Genomic DNA, 23,502 nt, shown 5'->3' with positions numbered 1-23,502 from the left:
AGAATGTTAACAGCTTAGAAATTAACTCCACAAATACCCTAAGCTAAGAGTAAATAATAGATTTTAAATATGTGCAATGTTCCAATAAGAATAAAATCACATAAAACTTCTGAATACAAAATGTTTTGAAATTTACTGTGAACACAACGGTGATCAATATATTTATTTCGATTTTTGGCATAAATCGTTCCAATTTGCATTGATGCATTATAGAAATATATCTATATTCTGTCTGCCACAGTGCAAAAAAAACGCTCAAGAATATAAATGATCATTCTGTCAAAGTTTAATTTTCTGTTTGATCTTTGTTTTCTTTTTATTTAAACCTCGCTGAAAAACGTGTATAATTTTAATTCGCAGACCTTCATTGATAATTGATCTTTATTCCAAACTTGTGAAAATTCACTTGAAACGAAAATAAATGTTCTCCCCCACGTCGATAGGTATCATGTTCAATTAGAATGACACTCACAGTTCATTTTAAATTCAAATTGAAATATTTTAACCAATTATTTAATCAAAGTATGAAATCCCGACAAACATATAATTCCAGCTTAAAAGCCAACTGTCAAAATTCTCTTTGAAAGGGAATTCCGGACAAACCGTTACTCACCAATCACAGATGTAAACAAAAGAGAGAAAAAATTCTCTTCCATTAACTGCTATGAACTGTGTTTAACCAGCGACGGTTTGTCCGGAATTTCCCTTCAAAGAGAATTTTGACAGTTGGGTTTTAACCAGTAATCATATTTTTGTCGAGAAATAACTATCATGGCACCAATTACAACCGATGGTTTAACCTACAGACACTTTATATAACAGACTAGCGGAGAGAAAAACAGTAAAACTAGCAACCAAAACCCTCATGCTCCTTTGGTTGCACTTTTTGACAGTCCGTTTGGCTGCAATTTTTGACACTTCGCTAGTCTGTGTATAAAGTGTCTGTAGTTTAGCCACCTCTAACTCGACGAGCGCCTATTCAAACTGAATAAAAACATCCATATGTATATCAATTTATTTTCTTTTGTGCATATTATGTCACTACAAAGTACTGCACATCATCGGCCAACTTTCAACTATCCAACACGTTAATGTTCTATGTTCAGAAACATATCGGCAACAAGTTGACAAAATTGTTCTCAAACCCTATGGAACGAGATATTTGACGAAGAAAAGCTATTTTACTGCAAGAAAATATCGGAATGAATTTACTTATTTTCTTTAACTTGAATTTGTTGTTTTTTAACATTGACGTGTAACGCAGATCAGAACGCAGCCATATATCGACACAGATCTTTCATTAGGGCCTAAGTCGCAATGTACTCAAATGGAGAAAAATCAGTTTCAATATTCGGCGATGCTTTTCTAAATGTAGTTTTCATTGTAGGTATAAATTACTTTATGACCATGTTTTCCCGGAAGCATCTTTGGTTAAACCTTATGACAATATAATAAAGAATTTAATTCCTATGTGCTTTTAGTGGGTAGAAACTAAAAAAATGCTTACGCCCAATTTGCATCCCAGTCGTGATTTCGCCCTTCAGCAACCACCATTTGCGGAAGGGCTTAACTGTGTACATAATTTTCAAAAGGGCGCGGTAAATGGGCTAATCTGACTCTGTCTTGCTGGGTAGGGCTGGGTAAATGGGCGAGCTTGACAGTATACTTTTTAGTAGGGCTCAGCAAATGGGCGCATAGAAACCCAATGTAAATGAAAGGGCGCGTGCATCTTTTCTTCGAATTACATGAAAATATCGAAATATTCGAATGTTTATGTGCAACAACTATCGAGTAGACATGATCATAGTAGATATTGCTTATCATTTATATAATAGAACCGCCGTTTAAAGAATAAATTTGTGAATAATAACCGTACGCCCGGTTCTGTACAAAAACTGTAAGTTTGGCCTTTATATTCCATATGAGAAGAAGGGCCTAAGTCGAAATCTCGAAGAAAATGCATGTTTCGCCGTTTTGTTTTCTTTAATTATAAATCGAACTAAAAACCATTTTAACTAATTTTCACCTCAATCTTGTAGTATTTTTGTCGCATAATGTCATAAGAGCGAAAACGCAGTTTGTTTACATTTGCGATTTAAGCCCTAATGAAAGATCTATGTCGATATGATTAAAGCTTACCAAATATTTTAGGCCGGTTTAAAAGTTAGTCCGGTTTAAAAACAGTTAGTACGGCTTTGTGCTTACGGCTATTAGATCATGGTTTTGGATAGTACATCATACGTATGAAGTTTCACAAGCAACCGCAAGAAGTAGCCGAATTAGTAGTAGATGTAATGGAATGTAAGCAAAGAGGTTCCAATTTCATGTGACGATAATTAAAAATATATGCTATAAATAAAAATACCAATGTCATTCCGAATGAAACAGATAAAACAAAACATTCGACCCAAATCTCTTTCCTTTGTGTGCCAATAATTTCCATATATATTTTGGCGAGGCGCGTTCGCAGCACCAGTACAATTCAAGCAAGAGAACACAACACATCAAAAGTGAGAGCTAAACGCGCAAAAAGTATTCAATTCGAAACGACTATTGCAATTTAAGCACAGAGTGTGAATTAAATAAATACGCGAGTGAGTTTAAAAAAAAGAAAATTCGAAGTGAATTTCTGTTTCAAGAAGAAATAAAAAACAGTGAAAATGTCCGCAATCGGTATTGACCTGGGTACCACGTACTCCTGCGTGGGAGTATTCCAGCATGGCAAAGTTGAAATCATTGCCAACGACCAAGGTAACCGGACAACACCCAGTTATGTGGCCTTTTCCGACTCCGAGAGGTTGATTGGTGATGCTGCAAAGAACCAGGTTGCGATGAACCCACGAAATACAGTGTTCGATGCTAAACGATTGATTGGCCGCAAATTCAACGATCCGAAGATTCAAGCTGACATCAAGCATTGGCCGTTCACCGTTGTCAACGATTGCAGTAAACCGAAGATCGAAGTCGAGTTCAAAGGTGAAAGAAAGCGGTTTGCACCGGAAGAAATCAGTTCAATGGTTCTGACGAAGATGAAAGAAACGGCTGAAGCTTATCTGGGACAAAGTGTTCGGAATGCGGTCATCACAGTCCCAGCTTATTTCAACGATTCTCAGAGACAAGCTACAAAGGATGCTGGGGCTATTGCCGGTTTGAATGTAATGCGAATTATTAATGAACCGACGGCAGCTGCATTGGCCTACGGATTGGACAAGAACTTAAAGGGAGAGCGAAATGTTTTGATTTTTGACCTGGGTGGCGGAACATTCGACGTTTCTATCTTAACCATTGATGAAGGATCATTGTTCGAAGTGCGATCCACTGCCGGAGATACACATCTGGGAGGAGAGGACTTCGATAATCGTATGGTATCACACTTCATAGATGAATTTAAACGCAAATTCAAGAAAGATCCTTCGACGAATCCACGAGCACTAAGACGATTGAGAACGGCGTGCGAACGAGCCAAGCGTACATTATCATCAAGCACCGAGGCTACAATCGAGATCGACGCTCTGGTAGATGGAATCGATTACTACACAAAGATTTCCCGAGCACGATTTGAGGAACTGTGTTCGGATTTGTTCCGCTCGACGCTGCAACCAGTGGAGAGAGCTCTTGCGGATGCAAAGATGGACAAGAGTGCAATCCAGGATATTGTCCTAGTTGGCGGCTCAACACGCATTCCAAAGGTCCAATCGTTGCTTCAGAATTTCTTCTGTGGAAAATCGTTAAACTTGTCGATCAACCCAGATGAAGCGGTGGCTTATGGTGCCGCAATCCAGGCTGCTATTCTCAACGGCGATAAAGATGAAAAGATTCAAGATGTGCTGCTTGTTGACGTGGCTCCACTTTCGCTGGGAATTGAAACCGCGGGAGGTGTGATGACTAAGCTAATCGAACGGAACAGTCGAATCCCGTGTAAACAGACGCAGACATTCTCAACTTATGCAGACAACCAACCTGGAGTATCAATTCAGGTGTTTGAAGGAGAACGAGCTATGACCAAAGACAACAACCGTTTGGGACAGTTTGATCTGTCGGGAATTCCACCTGCTCCGAGAGGTGTTCCACAGATTGAGGTCACATTCGATATGGACGCAAATGGAATCCTGAACGTGTCAGCTAAGGAGAAGAGTACTGGCAAGGAGAAGAACATCACGATTAAAAATGACAAAGGTCGGCTCAGTCAGGCGGATATCGATCGGATGTTGTCGGAAGCTGAGAAGTTCCGCGAGGAAGATGAAAAACAGCGAGAACGAGTCTCCGCCAGGAATCAGCTCGAAGGTTATTGCTTCCAACTGAAACAATCGTTGGAGTCAGCCGGCGAAAAACTGAGCGAGTCGGACAAGAGCACCGTTCGAAACAAATGTGACGAGACACTCCGATGGCTTGACGGAAATACGATGGCCGATAAGGACGAGTTTGAACACAAAATGCAGGAACTGAGCCGAATTTGCAGTCCGATCATGACTCGGTTGCATCAAGGCGCCGCTGGTGGTGCAGGTCCAGAAGGTGCATCCAGCTGTGGACAGCAAGCTGGTGGATTTGGAGGGCGAACGGGACCCACGGTGGAAGAGGTTGATTAATTGAAACTAAGTAGTACTTATCGTCCTACGTTATTCGTTTTAGAATATTTTAGTAAGCGTGATGAAATGAATGAGATTTGAGTCTAGTGGGAATGCATAGTTCATTGTATTTATGATCTCGAAAATATATAGATTATTGTTATAACAAAATCTTAATTTTTTTAAATTAAATTTCGAGAAAAATCCATGTTTTGATATCCATCTTAACCCAGCTATGTTAAATGCCCGAAATGTTCATTTGTAACGCTCGATCAATGCATACCTTGATACTTTGCTCAACGAATCGCTGCTTGGGTAAATTGGCGGTTCGTGGAAAATTTAATATTTCCACTGAGCAGGTGAACTATAAACCTGCTCAGTGGAAATATTAAATTTCCCACGACCCGCACACTTATCCAATTTCAAATATTTCGGATTATGAAACTGACTTCAATGTGCGAATTAAAAGCTATAGCTCAACAAATGATTCAGATTCATTAAAAATACTACCATAATCATAAAAAAAATCCGCGCTTCTATATAACTGGCTCGCGCCCAGGCAGCACGTCATGAGTCTCTGCCGCAATGTTTGATAGCTTTTTTTCGCAGCGCTTTCCGATAGAAAATAAACATTTCCAGCAAAAAAATTATCCTGATACTTTGAACGATCATGAAAATACGCCATTCTCGTTAGCAGTCCTTTTTCAGGTAAGCTAGTAAGAAACCTTTCATACTTTCTTTCTCCTTTCGGTAACTTACAAGTTTTCTACGAATACTGGATAGTATGACTCGAGCGGCTAAGATCATTATACTCTGTGTAGGCACTTTTGGCCCAGAGACATTCTGATGCGTATTTTCCGGCTAACCGAGCGCTCGTATCATCAGCCGAACTTGCCTGAATTTCAGTGCGTGTAGTGTTAGTAAAGTCGTCCACATCGCTTTGGTACAGACCCGTCCAGACTTTCCATCGTTCGTAAATTCGGCTTATGTCCGTAAAGAAATTTACAATTTCTTTAATCTAATATATAACATGCTATTGTCGCAAATAAACATAAAATTCACAACTAATAGTTAATGCGATTTTGTATCGTTTCCAACAGGGATCTAAAAATATACAAACAATTGCTGAATAATTCCGGATCATCACATCTTTTAAAAAATTTAATTGATATGAATGATAAGGGGTTGTTTATATTTACAGACTAATGACCTTTCTATTCCCGTTGAAAAAGAAAGGCGCTGAATTATTTCGTGAAGAAAACAAATAATTGCACTGCAAAAATCGATTGAGATTAGGTATTTCCTGATGAAAACAAACCAATTTCCTTTGACTTGAGTTTGCATCTGTGGTTGTAAATGAGCTGTCAGAAATCTCGAGGCTCGACCGGCTCGACGCGAAGCTCGTCAAAGTTTATAAATAGAGCCAGTTTGACCTGGAGAGCTGCCAGATGATTTGGTTCAAAATCTGCACTGTCGTAAAAAACCGATATACAACTGTGCTCTTCATTGGAAACGAGCCTTTTATACATTTGATGTGCGAATTAAATAGGCGCGTCCAATAATAAATCCAAAAAACGGCTAAAAATGTGTATTACCCAAGTTTAGACCGTTCGCATTGCTATGATGTAAATTTGTTTCAAGTCGTCGGATAATTTGGATCTGTCAAAATACTTCTAGAACACGGTGTTCCCAATGCGATGACTTAGGGCATGTTCAGGAGCGTTTTATTTTATATAGGAGTTTCAAAGTAGAACTGGAACTGAAATATTCACATTCCCAGCAGAGCGTTTTGTTTTATTATTTCGTACAGTTTTGTTTCAAAATTTAAAACTGTTATACGACGCCGTTCTATTTGTTGCTGATTTTAAAACACGTTTAGAACTGTGTTTTAAATACATGCAAAGTTTTCAGCAGGGACACTTAGAACAGATAGACTGGGGAAAAAAATTGAATGCAGTAACGCTGAAGGCATGGCGAGACATGAATTTTAAACTGAATAGAACACCCGCTAAAACTGCTGCTGGGGACAGAAAGTTCCAGTTTTAAAATTTCCAGTTTTATATTATAGAACTGTCAAAATTATAAATCTAAAACTGAAACTCTCCTGAACATGCTCTTAGGCACCTGTTCTAAATGTTGTTTATTTGATTTTGTTATTGTTTGTCACTTATCTAACACATAGTTTTTTCTGCTGTCAGTCGTCACACATGCTAATGAAAAAAAAATTAGAACAGTGATCTATTCGTGTTTCAAATTGTGGAAAATTTAAAACAGAATAGTCGAGCTGTTTCAAATCTGATCCAAAAATGTGCTCGAAAAATAAAACTGCATCTCAGAATTGCGATCGATCTGTTTTAGTCGGTGATTTAAAATAGAACAGCCCATATAGAATACATCAGCGTTGCGAACAGCCTTAATGTGTATTGATTGGCAACGGCAGCTGTAATTGTTTATTGCGCACTTCCCACCAACCTGGACTCCGCACTTTAAAAGTGCGAGTGATCTCAAAACTGCGAGCTGTCAAAAACATGTACTTCAAGTGATAGAGATGGTACTTTCATAGACAGACCAGTCGAACTAACCGGTCTATGAGAAGAATTTAATGGAAGAATGGTAAGTGCGCAGTGCGGTTAGAATCCAATTTTCTATGCCACAAGCAATATTAAATTGATAATAAACTGTGCTTCTAATGATTTAGGTTCATGAATGTTTTGTTCTCAACTAATTTTTTTCACTAAATGGCACAATTTTTTTTTCGAACGATTGATCGATTCCATAAGAAAGGCATTGTGATGAATTGCGCGCCGAATATTGTCACGCTTATATTGTGACTTGCAGGATAATCGCTCGATTTGCGTTAATAGCTCAATTCAGATAGGCGCGTGACAGCTGCCTATATGAATTCATAGGAAGCTTATTCCTTAGAGCATACGAAAGGCACATATCAGGTAGAAAAATAAATAAAAAATGCAAGAAAATACCCTCTACACTCATTTGCAATAGAGACTGCTTATGACTCCTATAGTTTGCTTATGTTCGACTGTCTCATAGTCTAGTGGCTCCAGTGAAATCTGCTGGCGCAGCAACTGAGGCTATATTTGAAGCGCCTTTCAGACGCGCGCAATGTGAGATTTTATTATTGTCGCGCTTATTCGTTTAGGAGCGTTTTATTTTATATAGGAGTTTCAAAGTAGAACTGGAACTGAAACATTCACATCTCCAGCAGGGCGTTTTATTTTATAATTCCGAACAGTTTTGTTTTAAAATATAAAACTGTTATACTACGCCGCTCTATTTGTTGCTGATTATAAAATACGTTTAGAACTGTGTTTTAAATACATGCGAAGTTTTCAGCACAGACACAGGCATGGTGAGGCATGAATTTTAAACCGAATAAAACATCCGCTATACTGCTGCTGGGGACAGCAAATTCTAGATTTTAAATTTCCAGTTTTGTATTATAAAACTGTCAAAATTATAAAGCTTGAACTGAAACACTCCTAAACATGCTCTTAAGTTGCTCGTTTGGAACAGTAGATACAGAACAGTAGATTAGGATTGTCGCTGGTGTTCCCATTGCTTTCCCCTCGGAACATGTTTGTTTTGCTTTCGTGATAAATATCTGTCAAGGTATCGAAAGTCTCTCTAGTAAAAGTCTTTGGTCTGCAATTTTGGCACACGCAGAAAAATATAGCCTGCTTGTAACCACAAATCGTTTAGTTGAACTTCAAATTAGTAAAGTGCAGAGTTTGCCTATTTTTCATTTTAGGTCTCGTTTATTCTGCTGTAATTTTTATGGATTCAAGACCGAAAAGTCCAACGCATAAAAATTACAGCAGAATAAACGAGAGACGAACAGAGAAATGATGTGAAATCTGCTATGAAAAAAATTTCGATGTGGCATAGTATTATAATTTCATTAGTTTTCACATGATATCTAGGCGTGACAGATAATGTTTATGTGCTACTACAAATTGGAAAAAATATGTGTGAAATCAATATATTCAATATAGCGAATTTTGTCGGTGTAAATTTTCGACTGTTATTGTTATGAAATGAAACAGTTTGTATATGCCGCACAAGGAAATGACAATTTATCAAGATTCAGTACAGGTTTAGACAATTTGTGCATTCTAATTAGTGAAAATACATCAGCCAAGAATGGCCATTATTTTGTTGGCTAAAAGACATAAAAATGATTGATCGTTAGGAAACGGCGATAGAGGATTATTGTTTTGCTTTATTTGGCCCATTTGACAGGTATATTCCGCAATCAAAAATAATATTCCTACTATCGATGCCAGCGACAATCATAATCTAGTAGTGTTCTGTATTTACTTTTGGAACCGTTGGTTTGGGTTCTATATAAGCACACAGAGAACAGACATATAAGCTAGAACAAACTTTCCCGAAAAACCTGTGTAAACATTTAAATGAAAATGCGTTGAAAATCACCATCGCATACAGGTTTGCATGCGTGAGTCACCATTGTATCCAAGTTTGCATACAAGTCCCGTATAGCGATTGCTGGCCGATCGAAGCGCCGACCAGTGGCAAGTTGCGCCTTGTTGTTGTCATTTCAAAGTGACAGTTTAATTTCTTACACAAGTTGAAAACTTTACTTGTATGTCAGTTCTCAGTGATAAGCATAATCTCTGGGTAAACCGTGTAGCCAAATTCACTGTTTTTCCTTCCGCGTATCTTTAAATTTAAAACGTCGTTTTTGGATTACGCCATAACAGATGGCCGAAAAGACGAGGAGGATTTGCGCCCACTTAAAAGATGTAACAATCGCTCAGCTTAAATTCTTAGTTGTCTTAGTATCCAGTACAATTCACACAAATCGTTGAATACAAAAAGATACCTGAAAACGGTACATGGAAACCAACACCTAAGGGTGCAACTATCTGTTATCTGATGTTTAGTATGAGAAACAAAAAAAAATATAACCACTACAAATTACATTTTGGATAAAACTACAAAGTTCTAGATTCAGATTATTTTTCACTGTCCGCTTTGCTACGGCAACAATCCATCCTCTTGGTGTTGCACAATTTAAATGTGCATTGATATCTGAATGTTTAGTTAAGCTATCTTTTTACCAGCGTTATCTTCGAATGAGTACCTGAAACCAGTAAGAGTGTTCATTCACTTCTCTCCCGAGAGTCTTATCATCGCGGATCTCTCACTCACGTACCTACAAGTCCATTCAAAAATCTGAAGCTTTTCCGCCATCGGAACTCAATCATATGGAAAGTAATTCACCCGAACGCCCCGGAAGCAGCCACTCGCAAAGGACGACACCGACGATGACGACGGCAGGTCAGCTGTGTGCCGAGCCTGTTACCAGTTAGTATCGTCGCGAGTCCTGAATCAGTCTGGTCGTTCGGAATCCGGTCCACGATTAGTCGCCTGGTTAGCGCTATATGCTTTTTTTTTCAATAGTCACTGCTCATCCTCGTGTAGTGCGTGATGTAACTTCCTAGCAGGGTGATTTCCAACTAGCGTCGCGCGCGTGATTTGGCGAATTTGGTAGTGCCGGTTACCGAACTGAACGCAATGATAGGAGAATTCGCATGATTGCGAGACGTTGTGAGTGTGTTTGTGTTAGTTGGTAAAAGTGGAAGGAAATTTGGTGGCTTGATTTTTCCGATTACACCCGTCACTTGTCGTCGTCGTCGTTGGGGGAGGACAAGCGGTTGGAGCAGATGGTATGCGGTTGCACTGGCAATTGTAACCGCGTCGACCAGAGTGTGCCAAAATGTGTGCGTGTGTGTCGGTGAATGGTCCCTAGTGCGTAACTGGAGAAATTTGTGCAAAATGATAAGGCGCTGTCAAGTGGAAAATTGAGCGAGAATGATATGGTGAAAGTTTGATATCGCTGGTATGTGATGAAGTGTCGGGAGAAGCAGGAACCATGGTACTGGAGGAACTGAGGGACTGTGGAATTAATTATAATTTTGAAGAATTAAGCTAATGGTGGAGTGTAGTGTTTATTTTTACTATCAGCAAACAACTGAAGTTCAAGTTGGGAGTAGTCATCTATGAAAAATGATGGTAAGCACCGATGATTCACATTGCACTGAAGATATTGCCAAACTAAACATTGATGATCGCCACCTGAATAAAGGTTTATTAAGGTTAAACAGAGAATGGGCCAAAAATCGAAAACGAAAAAGCAGTTCATTTCCACATCGTGTGTTAGATTTTCATAAAAATCAATCAGCTGTACTGTAACAACATTCTACAAAAACTGTTTGATTTTTTATGAAAATCTAACACACAGTGTGGAAAAAACTACTTTTATTGTTTTCGATTTTTGCCCCATTCTCTGTTCAACCTTAAATGAAATTATCCAGTTTTTCAATTTCTCATACAAACATTTGATGGTTTTAGAAGTCGTATCGCATCTGTATGCCATCTCTCAGAGCTTTTGTAACACAAAGCGTGGTTCCAGAAAGCATGTGACTTCATAATATTTGCATGTCCCAAGCGGGAAACACTCAAAGTAAGATTCAATTTTGACATTTAGTCGAGTGCTCGTAGCAAAGTACTTTCTTTTGGCATAGCATTTCAAACTGGTACGTGACATTCATCTCCGAAAACTCCTTCACACTTCCGAACATTTTCATTTCATGTTGCGGATACGAAATGTTACACACATGTTCCAGTAGGTATAGTGAAGGAGTGCTGGTTTAATCTAAGCAAACTTCAGAGACTTGTGCCAGCAATTTTGGTCATGCTTGGGCGGCCTAACATCAAACATCAAAGGGGTGTCGAGGAAAAATTTGAGCATTTCAAGGGTTAACAAAACAAAACCTTGGCGGTTTCGAAAAAATGTTTCCGAGTGAACCTACCCTTATTCGGGTGTTTGCATTTCTAGGATTTCTCCATAGGTTAAGACACTTAACCCTTTCATGCCAAACTTTTTTCAAGTGCATATAGGGTTCCGAAACAATTTTCCCTTTATAATGGTGGGATCGAGAAACACGAAAAGTTTTTGTTTTAAAGCTTTAGAAGCTGCTCAATTTTTACCTTCAAATGTTCAATACGATTCTCCTACCATATTTATAATAGTCCAATTGGGTCATTAAATGAAGAATAAAATTCGTCTTTTCTTTTACAAACCGATAGAGCTCATCTTTTCAAATTTTACAATATACATGTTCAACCTTTAAAATGATTTTTAATTGATTTTTTTTTCGAGAGTTGTCCTACTGGAGCTGTAGAGCTAGGTTCTCGGAAGGGCTCCCCGTCAGAATCACATACTACAATTTGCAGACGAGACAGGCAATGTCGACCACTAAAACACTGCATTAGGCCAATTGTATCGGGCCGTGATTCTGCATGTGATATTCATTATACGGTTCAGGTATGTGCAGGCGTAGGTACTAGCGATCGCGTGTATCATCGCGAAGGACCCGAACATTTGTACGTTAACGTGCTCGATCGCGTGTGCGTTTGAATGTCGCGTGTGCTAACGTGTATGTAACTTCGCGTGTATAAATTATATTTCATAACCGTGTGCCTTTCGCATATTCGCGTGTGTTCTAGAATGATCGCGCGCGGACCGTGAATCTGATACTTAGTTTTTTGTGTACGGTTCAGATTCCAGGAGAAAGTGGGTTCTTCCATATCATTAGAGTTCCCAGTCATGTCGCCGCAGTACGTGTGGTCTAGTGGATATGAGCTTTATTTATTTGATTGATCCAACTGAATGTATGGACATAAATTGCTAGAATGAAGGCTAAAGATTTCCGGATTCAAGTACTAAAGTACTAAAACGTTTACATAATTACCGGAGTGTTATCAAGTTTGCGCGATCGTGGGCATATGTGTGCGTAGATGATCGCGAAGGGCTTGCGCGTTCGTATGTTGACGTGTTTGTCGCGTGTTCTCGCGTGTATGTGACTTCGCGTGTATAAATTCGATTTTGAAAACCTGCGGCCATTCATATATTCGCGAACCGTCATTCTGATATTTAGTTTTCGGTGTACGGATAACATTCTGACAGGGAGCGAGTTACCCCATATCACTAGAGTTCCTGGTCATGTCGTCATGGAACGTTTTGTCTAGTGCATATGGGAGTTATTTTTTTTCTTAATTATTCATTTTTTTTATTAATTAACAAGGACCTAGACTGTTGGTACCGAGGATAGACTTCCGGACGATCCCGATTCATGTTGGCGCGAACACGGGAGTTTGTGGATTGACGTTTGAGATCGCATTGATAAGTTTATGAGTGCTGAAACGTTCACCTTATCACCGGAGTATAATAATGTTTGCGAGTTCGTGGGCGTAGGTTGCTTGGAAAATCGCGTGGGGCTCTAACGTTTGTACGCTGACGTGATTTCGTAACATATTTACGTGTGTTCTTGAATGGTTTTGCGAACCGTGAGTCCGATATTACATTTTCGGTGTGCGGTTAGAATTCTGGCAGAGTGGGATCCCTTATATCGATAGGGTTCCCGGTCATGTCGCCATGAGACGTGTTGTCTAATAGGTATGAGCGTATTTTCTTAATTGATCCAGCTGAAGGCATGGCCCTAGGCTTCTAGGATCAAGGATAGACTTCCGGACGTGACCGATTCGTAATCGCGTGCGCGAGGGCATTTTTGTGAGAATGTGTGAGTGTTAAGACGTCCACTATCACCATCTTTGCTGACCCAGCTGAAGGCGGGTGTAGAATGGCAGTATAGGACTCGAAAAGAAGAAATAAAAGACAATATAAGAGAGACGTAATAGATTACAAGATACAGCTGTGGTTATGATCATCACATGAAAGACATACATTAGTACTTCAAACTCTAACAATACTTGAATAGCCAACCACCACACATAGCACATCCTTTCTCAATTATCTATTTGTTACTGGTTGATTGATGGTTATGAGCGGGTAAATAGAGGAAAGGTATAGAACAGAAAAAGGCTCATATCAGCCCTCCCGGCCTGCTCGATACACCACTATCGAGGCGTATTGTAATCAACATCTTGAAGCGGGCTTCTTATATAAATAAAAACCTTAGTTGTCATAATGATTGGTGGATTAATAACATGAGAACTAATTAACCTCTAGTAGTAGAACTTGATGCAAATAGAAACTGAAAAGATCGAGGGTCCTTATATTTAGATAACTCTATTGAATCTATTGTTGCTTGATGATGTTTACAATACCGTCAATCCCATCAACCTGCGAGAGCGATAAAGAAATAGATATTACATGCATCTAAACTACTTTTAGGTGTTTGTTTATGTGGTTCACGTGGATTGAATTTCTTCAAAAACTACGTGTTTTAGTTTATTAAGTTGATCTAGTTGAGCATTAACTAGTGGCTGAACAGTATGTTTAAGAGAAGGTTCCATCCATAAGAGATTGTCATCTCTGTTTCTGAAAACAGCGAATCCGATTCGTTATAGACAACTGTTACTCGCCATCTTCACTAGCCAGAGCGACAGAGCGATTTAAGAGATAAAAACACCCACCTTCAGTCTGATCATCTCTTAAATATGACAGTCCATTGATCCGAATCGAATGACTCGATCACTATGCTCAAGATCAAGTGAGTCCCCGAACAACCGAACCAGTATGTTCCCCCATTAGAAAGTAGTAACATCCATATCAGCCGTCCGCCAAAACACTCGATCGAATGATTATTAGTCATGAGATTCAGAGATCAATGAGCCAGCACTCGCTCGGATCTCCCACTCTTACGCGCCCATTAGGCTCATCACCCAAGCCCAGGGTACAATATACATGTTCAACCTTTAAAATGATTTTTACTTGATTTTCTGAAAAAAATGTAAACACGTCCTCGTTTGACACTATTGGTCTTCCTTGACAGTGAATTTAGCCGTGTGTATTGACAGTTATCTCAGCCAAAGGATAGGGATTAAGGTAGTTCAATGGAAGATGTGGTCGTGAAAATTAAATTTAATAAAACATTTTTCATTTGTTATTTTGTGTACAAAAAAGTAAAAAAAGGTCGATTTCGTATTTTTAACGTTAGCTGCATTGGAAAAAATCCAAAACAGCATATGGCTTAATGACCCAATTGCGTGGAAAACGTTGTCAAAGACGGTCTAAATTGAGGGGTTTTACTAGTTTTTAATAATATTTCAAAACAAAGGAGTTATATCAAAGCTTTATTTATTTTCGTTAACCTAAACTGACCTTGGCAGCACTGCTTACGCGGCATCCAGATTAATTGCAATAACTTAAGTTCTACAGATAATACTTCTAACTGTTAGCGCGCAAATGAAAGGTATTAGTCAACTTTCTTAGCCTTACTTGGTTTTGTGATCAAATCTTAAAACTTCAAAACTCGGAGCGGAATTAACCGCAGCTCAGCACCACTGTTTCTGCATTGGGCGGTTAGAGAGAGAGATACTTAGAAAAGGAAGGATAGAAAAGTGTTCGGTAAAGAATCGTTGGAAGCATGCGAAAGAAGACGGACTTACAAAAGGTTGGTCCCACAAATTCAAGACCTTGGACCTAATGGTATCGCGGTTTATGATACCAGTTAAGAAGGTTGACGGGTGGACGACACGAAAGACTGTGGTGACGAATTATCGTGTCGGATGCACGTCTTCATTGCTTCGAAACCAAGAGCTAGCTCTGTAGACAGCATGGTTCGAAGGGGGTGCATGACCTAGTTTGTTTAATAGAAGTTCCGTGAGTTTTGAGTTTTATAGTCAAGTAGAAGGTAAGGTTAAGGTTAGGTAGGTCTTAATTCCAACGTAGTCACTTGCAACCTCGTGTTTTGACTTGTTTTGCAAAACGAATCGTTTGGCTTGCGCTAATGTTTTGAATGATACTACCACTGCATTGCAGAGATGATGATTGTCCTGAAAGCTTCGCATCTTGAGGGGGACATTCCAAGGAGAATCGTTATACCGCTCAGTAGGAAACTTAATTGAAATGGCTGTCAGATAAGGTTTGGAGAAAGCTCAGCGGAAGCGTTGACCCATACCTTCTACATGGACGATCTCAAGATCTATGCTGACTCTGTGGAACGACTGAGTGTAGTCATCAAACTAGTCGAAAGGATTAGTGGAGACATCGGCATGGTATTTGGCCTAGAGGTATGATGACCTTTTCAGCTAATATCAGAGCGATTGGTCGACACTGGAGGCTGCGAGATCGACGAAGGCGAGATGATTCGGGACATGATTCGTGGCAAATCGTATAAGTATATCGGATTCCAACTCGAGATTCGCCACACCGACATCAAGCTTAAGCTCCAAGATAAGTTCTTGAGTGAGCTGTGTCAAGACCTTCCTGAACGCGAGGAATAAGGTCAGAGCAATCTACACGTTTACTCTCCCCTGTTGACCTACTGTTTCGGCGTCATCAAATATAGCCAAACTGACATGGAAGATCTTGGGAAAAAATTGAGGCGTTTGGACAAGCGGGAATGCGCCATTCTCAATCGACGCTGGCGAAATTCACATTGCCGCGGGACAAGGAATAGTCGACATCCAGGCACTATGCGTTGCGCAGGTGCTACAACTGCGAGAATACTTTGTAGAAAGTGTCAAGCGGTATGGAGTATATCATATATATATAGTTTGTGCTGCGCGCCGCAACTATAGCGCACTTCACTTAGCACAAGCGAACTACAACCTTAACTGCAATCAGCAGATTGCGGATGAGAAAATTGCAGAGTGGAAGTAGAAAGCTGTGCACGGTGCCCACCCCCACCAGTTACAGCAGCCGTACGTCGACAAGGCTGCATCGAACATGTGGCTCATACGGGATAAACTCTCTTTTGTGATCGAGACCGACACGATAGCCACCCAGGACAGGATAATGCTGACGAGGAATTTCGGGAGGTATGTTTGACATCAACGCGTCGAGGATATATATCGGATGTGTCATTTGTCGCACGCCACCAGCGACCACATTATGGCAGGCTGCTGCGTACTAGCCAACGCAGCATATGCCGAGCAATACAATAGCGTTGCCAAGATCTTTCAACAGCAATTGGCGCTGCAACATGGTCTTTTGGAAGAGATTGCGCCGAACTACCATTATCTTTCTGTACCTGGAAATTAACCGTTTCAAGCTACACTGGGTTCACATTGTTCTAGCAACCGATTCCTACACCACGACCGCCCAGATATTTCTATGACAAGGCGCGACGTCGCCGTTCCAGTGGACCACAATCTGGTAGATACTCATGATGGAAAAAATAATTTTTTACTGGGTAGTAATCCGCCAACACATATATGTACCATGCCGTGATGTGTTGACTATTTACGGCGGTGAAATGTCGGGCCGATACTAATTAACACAGTAAAAACTGAACAAATAGATATCTTTATTGCCTTTTATTTGATTTTTCTTTAATTTCATTGTAATATCTATTCCATATATGAGTAAAATGCATGGAGCGGCGCAAAAAGCGTGGTGACGCAATGCCTTCTGGAGCAGTGCTGCCAGGGACAGTTTACGTTGACGACGGAAAATGAATTTTTCATATATCTTCGTTTTGTTGCAATATTATTGAAAATCGAGAAAACTTCTCAATTTAGACTGTCTTTGGCTACGTTTTACACGCAATTACACTATTGTAAATATTCTATGAGAATTGTATTGAGCGTTGTAAGGTATAAATTGAGCAGCTTTTAGCACTGCAAGGGAAGCACCTATCTTTACGGAAAAATGCTTTTTGTGTTTCTTGACTACTCCGGTTTCAAGGAAAAATAGTTTTGAAACCCTACATGCACTAGAAAAAAGTTGGAAAAAAGGATTAACAAATCCATGAATTTTAGTTGTTTACAAACAATACAAGCTAGACGAATTAATGACGAACAAAGTTATTGTTAAAGTACATCATATGTCGATAGACCTCAATGCTCTAAATATCACAATACATTAATAGCGATTTTTAATTCTTACACAAATATAGCATAGTGATTTTTAATTTCTTTTCGATAAAAATGTAAACAAACCATTTTTTAAGTATGTTAGTCCATTTGACAGTTATCCAGCTAAAGAATAAATGGCGAGGTGTAAGAATGCAAGATGTTGCTCTGACAATTTAATTTACCAGAAATAAATTTCCTTTATCATTTTACACACAAAAAAGGTTATCCTGCGTATCTTTAACTTCAGCTGCACTGTAAAGATCAAAAACAGCACATGGCTTAATGACCCTGTTGGTTGGTAAATAAGCCCCATTTCAATCCAATGAAGATTAAAGAGCATCCTTCACGTAATAGAAATAGATTGCCTAATCCAAATAACATCATCCAAGGTCATTTAATCAAGCTGTTCCCATCAACATCTATTTCATCAGCAACCAAGCAGTGAGCTTGCAATTAGCTTTGGGGCAGCTATAGCAAGTCATCGACCACTGCAAATGTGACTTATACGTTCGTTTTATTACAGAACTCATAATGAGTTTTCTCTAATTATAAGAAATTTGAAAACTTTCTAAGCAACATGTAATTTTTAGATCGCATCGAAAGACATCCAAACTTCCACTGATACAATTTGGTTCGATGTACTATCACGAAAGTCACTTTTGCCTTCAAGAGAGATGGCTGACAGCTACTGGCTGTTTCATCGTCATTGGCCAGAGGGCAGCACAACATTTTCCTAGAACCATGAGCCACTGAACTGCGGAAGAGAGCGTCCCGCTAATTATTTCACCAAGATTCCTTTGTGTGCATTAAATTTTCCTTTGCATTGAAAATATAATTTCGTATGTAGGTATAACCAGCGAGTAGAAACTGAAAATAGGTTTCATACACTCAGAGCCCTGCTGTGAGGAAGATGAACGGCACCCTTTCGACTTTCGCAGCGGAACTCAACGAGATAAAAAAATATATGGACAGAGACTCTATATATAATTACAGAACGTGTAAAATGTTTGCTCTGGACTGGATCTCGTGTTATTGTGAAATATTTTATTGGAAGTTTTTCCGAAACTTTTCAATTGTGTCTAGATACAGAAGCTAAAATGCAAGATAATAGCATGCTTCCGGTACATTGTGGCTCAGACTTTGCTCAAACTTGGGGTGATTTATACACCTTAATATACCTCTGTATAGATTTGACACAAATGAAATAAACAATAATTCGATGTACTATCATGATCTGATTTGGTGCTCGCCAAAAGTTTTCCAATTCGAGGAGCACGGGTTTCTTTCCAACCAACGAAATACGAGAAAAAGTAATTTTACTTACAAGAATAAATATGAGTTTGGGTGGGTTTACGTTCTACTGATTGTTCCATTTTTAGCTACAAAAACAACCCAAGAGATATTGTTTCTTCGTAGCGATTGTTTTCTACTAAAGCTTACAGTGTGTTTTATGACGTCGAGATTCATGCGAAGTAAACTCAGAAATTGCTGATACATATGTATCGTATGATGTAGAACGTTTTCCCGGTTTGTTATTCCTCTCGACAAAATTCTGGTAAGTAGCATAAAATGTTTACCGTCATTGAAGCAACTTTCAAAAATAACTATACATACCAGAGTGGTATCGGATATGACGTAGGTACTTATAAGTTACAACAGTATAATATTCCAGTTTGATGATCCAAGATTTTTGAAGTAGCTACACCCAGGCTGTTTCTGTGTGGATTCAGCTGGGCATGATAAGAGGAACCTATAAAAATATTGACAAATATTTATATTGGCAATCCAGCCGGTTGTGGTTTGGTTTCGAAGACGGCACGCTTTTGGGGTTGAATGTTACGAGGTTGTAAATTGCGGAGGATATCAAGTTGATGATGAAACACCTAATAATTTTAATCCACCTAGCGGTGCAATTGTGCCTTTCTCAATCATGAATCACGAGAATGTGTGCGTTGTTTATATTCATTAAAAGCTTTTAAATGCATATATTACATTTTATTATTATACATCACATGACAACTATATACAGGAAAATAAATCATTATTCGAGTTCTAAAATTTTGAAAAAGAAAAAACAGCATCGGTAATATTGAACTGAAAAAAGGTGCAAAATCGGCAAAGTCCCAAAAAGTCGATTTTCATAAAAAAAAATTTTTTCGAGATAACGTCGAGATTTTAACGTTTCATGCATTTTAAAGATGTTTGGCATCAAAAATACGAATTCGATTTCTGAAATTTCATGGGGTCTCCCCTTTGAAAAAAAATTTGAGTTCCGTCTTATATGGGAATTTCATATGTGACCGGACGATTTAGTCTATATTTCCGGACCCATATAAGCGATCCGTACGAAATTTTATAGACATCTATGGGGATATTATAGCTATCATTTGGGACTAAGTTCGTGAAAATCGGCCCAACCGTTTCCGGGAAACTGATGTGAGTTCGTAAATTTTGAAAGATGGCCGCTTTTCCCGGGCACTTCCGGAACCATCTATGGTGGTCAATGTAGTCAACGAAAGTTTGGTTGGCCGTCGGTGACCTAGAACAGCAAATTTAAGATGTTTGAGAGACATTTTAGCGAAATTTTTACCTTTTTTGCTTTCATCGGAGTATCGGTTTGAATCACAATTTGCTATGTGATCGCACGCCACAACCTGTAACTCCGGAACCGGAAGTCGGATCGGGATGAAATTAAATAGCCATTTACGGGGACGCAATACCTTTCATTTGAGGCCAAGTTTAGTCGAATCGGTTTAGCCATCTCCGAGAAACCAATGTAACTGTTATTCTGAATTTAGATACTTCCGCCGGGGCTTCCGGAACCGATGATGGTGGCCAATGTGGCCAAATAGACTTTGAATGGATGTTAGTGACCTAATACTACAAATCGAAGCAGTTGTGGTCATATTTTGGAAAAATTTTCACCTTTATACATTCATTGCAGAATTTATTAAAATCGACATTTTTTGCGTGTTCACCCTGTAATTCCGGAACCGGAAGTCGGACCCATTAGAAATTCAATAGCAGCCTATGGGAACGTTGCACCTTTCATTTGAGACTAAGTTTGTCAAAATCGGTTCAGTCATCTCTGAGAAAAGTGAGTGAGATTGTGTTCGCGTACACACACAGACGAACATACACACACACATACATACACACAGACATTTGCCGAACTCGACGAACTGAATCGAATGGTATATGTCACTCGGCCCTCCGGGCCTCCGTTAAAAAGTCGGTTTTCAGAGCAATTGCAATACCTTTCTATTGAGAAAGGCAAAAAAACAATATGTTAGATTTGACTGGATTCCGTACACAGTGATACGATTGCACAGTGGTCGGAAACGCCAAAAACGTGAACTTAATTCACTAGAGGCCAAACCATCGAATTTATTCACAGGATGTCTTTGGAGGAATTATTCGTATGAATATTCCCCGCAATCTGATAACAATTGAAATTACGCATGGCTTACTATGATCGAACTAAAAAAAATTACTTTTTATCTTGACGAGGTAGAAAGTTGGTGTCTTCGACAAAGTTTTAGAAATGCTCATAGTGTAGTAATCTGAGGCAAGACATAAAGTGATTTTAGTTTGCATGAACACGCAATGTTTTGAATTTAACCCTCTGCTGCCCAAATTTTTGTTATGCTTAAGAAAGCTATTGTTGATTGTTTTTGTAACGAGAAAGCCGAAAAATATACTGCCAGCTCACGAAAGAATCGGATTTTTCATAAATGAGAAACATAATCACTTTACGAGTAAAGATGTTATTGTTAATAACTTTTATTTCCGCATTGTTCACAACATAATTTCGCAGTTACATAGAAGTACTACAAGCTAGTAACTTAAAAATATGTTTGCATTTTCTCCAAAAATTTGAAAAATCATAAACATTTTTTAACTAAATTACACTGCCATACACCAAATAATTTTTTTCTCGTTTTACTCAAATTTTCAACTTTCAATGTTGAATGTATTCAACATAGTGACAAACGGGGGACGGGCATAGCGTAGTTGGTAAATCGATTGCCTTGTACGCAGCTCACCTGGGTTCGAGTCCCAACCCCCGCACATAGGGTTAGAGAAATTCCAAAAGAGATTTCTCTTACCCGAAAGGAGGCGAATGAACGTCCCTAAGGTTAAAACCTCTATAATCAAAATAAAAAAAAATCGTGACAAACAATGTATTTGTATGATTAATGAGAATGTTGTGAAGAGGTTTTCATGGTGGTGACAACATACAATCGTGTTTTGAATATTCTTTAGCGATTTTCACGTAGTCCGCCAAAAGGTTGCGCAGCAGAGGGTTAAGGACAAACCAGGAATAAGAAGAAGATTTGACGACACTCATTAAAACTGCCATTTTGTGACACTGTATATGATAATCTTAAATGCTAGCGGTTTTGTGGTCGTTCAGGCTAAACTCAATTAAGCGCGAAAGATTAGAAAATCATCCATTCATATTAATTTGTTGGCTGCTTTCAACGTTAAACTGTTACGTTAAATTTAGTAATCCAAAATAAATGCTTGAACAATAGCAAAACGAGAAATCCAACAACAAACTAGAAAATTTTACGTAATCACAGTCGTCGATTTATGCTTCACTCCAGAAAGTTAGGCAAAGCCAAGTGAGCTACAATCCCCTTATTCAAACGCCAGTGCACTGAAGTTAGCAGATCTCAAACCAACCCGAGTCCCACGCTGCGTTAAAATAATTCTGTATATGCCGGGTGGAAGGGAATAATTTGGTGCATATTGCTTCCACAACCATACCACCGCGAGGATTTCCCATCTGGTGCACATAAATTAGTTAGATTGTAGTATTCTCAGTCAGTTTTGAGGGAATAAACTAGGATCATAATTTCTCCAGTTGCCAATTAGGCACTCCCGGTTCATCTTGTACTGGTTATATGCGAAATTTTGCAGTTGTGCGCAATATGAACATTGTTGTTATTTAAGAAATTTTGTAATTTATTTTCGTAATAATAAAGAAACGTTTTTCCATTTTTTTACTTGGTCAATGATCGGAAGCCTCAAAAGGAAAATTTTGGTTTTTTTTGACATTTTTCATTTCCGAGCTATTTTTTGTTGGAGCAATTTCTTACATGTATTTTTTGGACCGGTTTTGGAACAATTTCACACATTCATTCCATTCCGTGGATTTGGAATGCTAGAAGACTGTCTGGGGAAGGGCGTCATTTTTAAATTTGAGAATTTTGCACAGAGGTGTTGATACGTGATTGTTTTTTTTATTTTATTCATTTCGTTTATTTGATAGGCACAAATGCGTTAGCTTGGCGGTGTTAAATTCTTTTGTTTTTACATTTTTGATATTTTAAAACTAGGAGGCTACAATTTTGAAATATTAAAAAAAAAATTACGGCTATCTTAAGACCAGAAATAAGATTCTATATACAAGAGAGGGGGCAAAAGATTTTTTTATGAAAAATTTTAAAACAAGGAATTCAATAGTAATAGTTTTTTAGGAAATATTTACAGTTATCTTAAAACTAACAATATAGTTTGGTACACAAAAGGGGGAACAAATATTTATGAAAAATTTCCTAGATGTTTTAAAACTAGGGATACAATTCTATTTACAAGATGGGGGACAATAATTTTAACAAAGAGGTAAAATTACAACTATCTTAAAACTAGGAATACGGAATACAAATTTTAACTTTTTTATCGGAGACATATGTTTGGTCAAGATATTCAGAGGGGTGCTTATTTCCACATCAGTGTAGCAGCAGTTGTATCAAGGACAGGGGAGAGAAGGCGTAGATGGTGACCGGGAGAGAAGAGCAAACTTTCGGGGAAACGGGAGATCAGCGAAACAGTCTAGTAGGTCGGATTGGCGGATGGTATTCTTCGGACCCGCGGGGAATCCTTCAAAAGTCATCGGACTCGAGTCGCTCTCACTTCAGTTTCCGTAGTGGTAAGGGCGACGGCGGTTACATAGTGGCAGGGGTGTTACTTCTGGGTATAAGAGTCAGGGGAGGGAAGGTAGACAAAGATGGCAGGGAGAGAAAATTATTTCAGTTTCAGGCATCGTGAGATCAACGGA

General features: G+C 38.8%; 1 protein-coding gene across 1 annotated transcript; it reads left to right on the top strand.

Annotated features, from left to right (window-relative positions):
- Window positions 1–2,651: 2,651 nt before the first annotated feature.
- Window positions 2,652–4,731, top strand: LOC131677594 (heat shock protein 70 B2-like). Its single transcript, XM_058957487.1, has one exon. The coding sequence runs from the start codon at window positions 2,661–2,663 to the stop codon at window positions 4,584–4,586; it is 1,926 nt and encodes a 641-aa protein (XP_058813470.1). The 5' UTR covers window positions 2,652–2,660; the 3' UTR covers window positions 4,587–4,731.
- Window positions 4,732–23,502: the final 18,771 nt, after the last annotated feature.

Source organism: Topomyia yanbarensis, chromosome 1, assembly GCF_030247195.1.
Source record: "Topomyia yanbarensis strain Yona2022 chromosome 1, ASM3024719v1, whole genome shotgun sequence".
NCBI classification, from domain to species: domain Eukaryota; kingdom Metazoa; phylum Arthropoda; class Insecta; order Diptera; family Culicidae; genus Topomyia; species Topomyia yanbarensis.
The sequence above is the reverse complement of the archived record's forward strand: the minus strand, read 5'-3'. Positions and strand labels throughout refer to the sequence as shown.

Bases quoted from the DNA above. Each gene is read 5' to 3' on its own strand.
- LOC131677594 (XM_058957487.1), top strand. From the start codon at position 2,661: ATGTCCGCAATCGGTATTGACCTGGGTACCACGTACTCCTGCGTGGGA.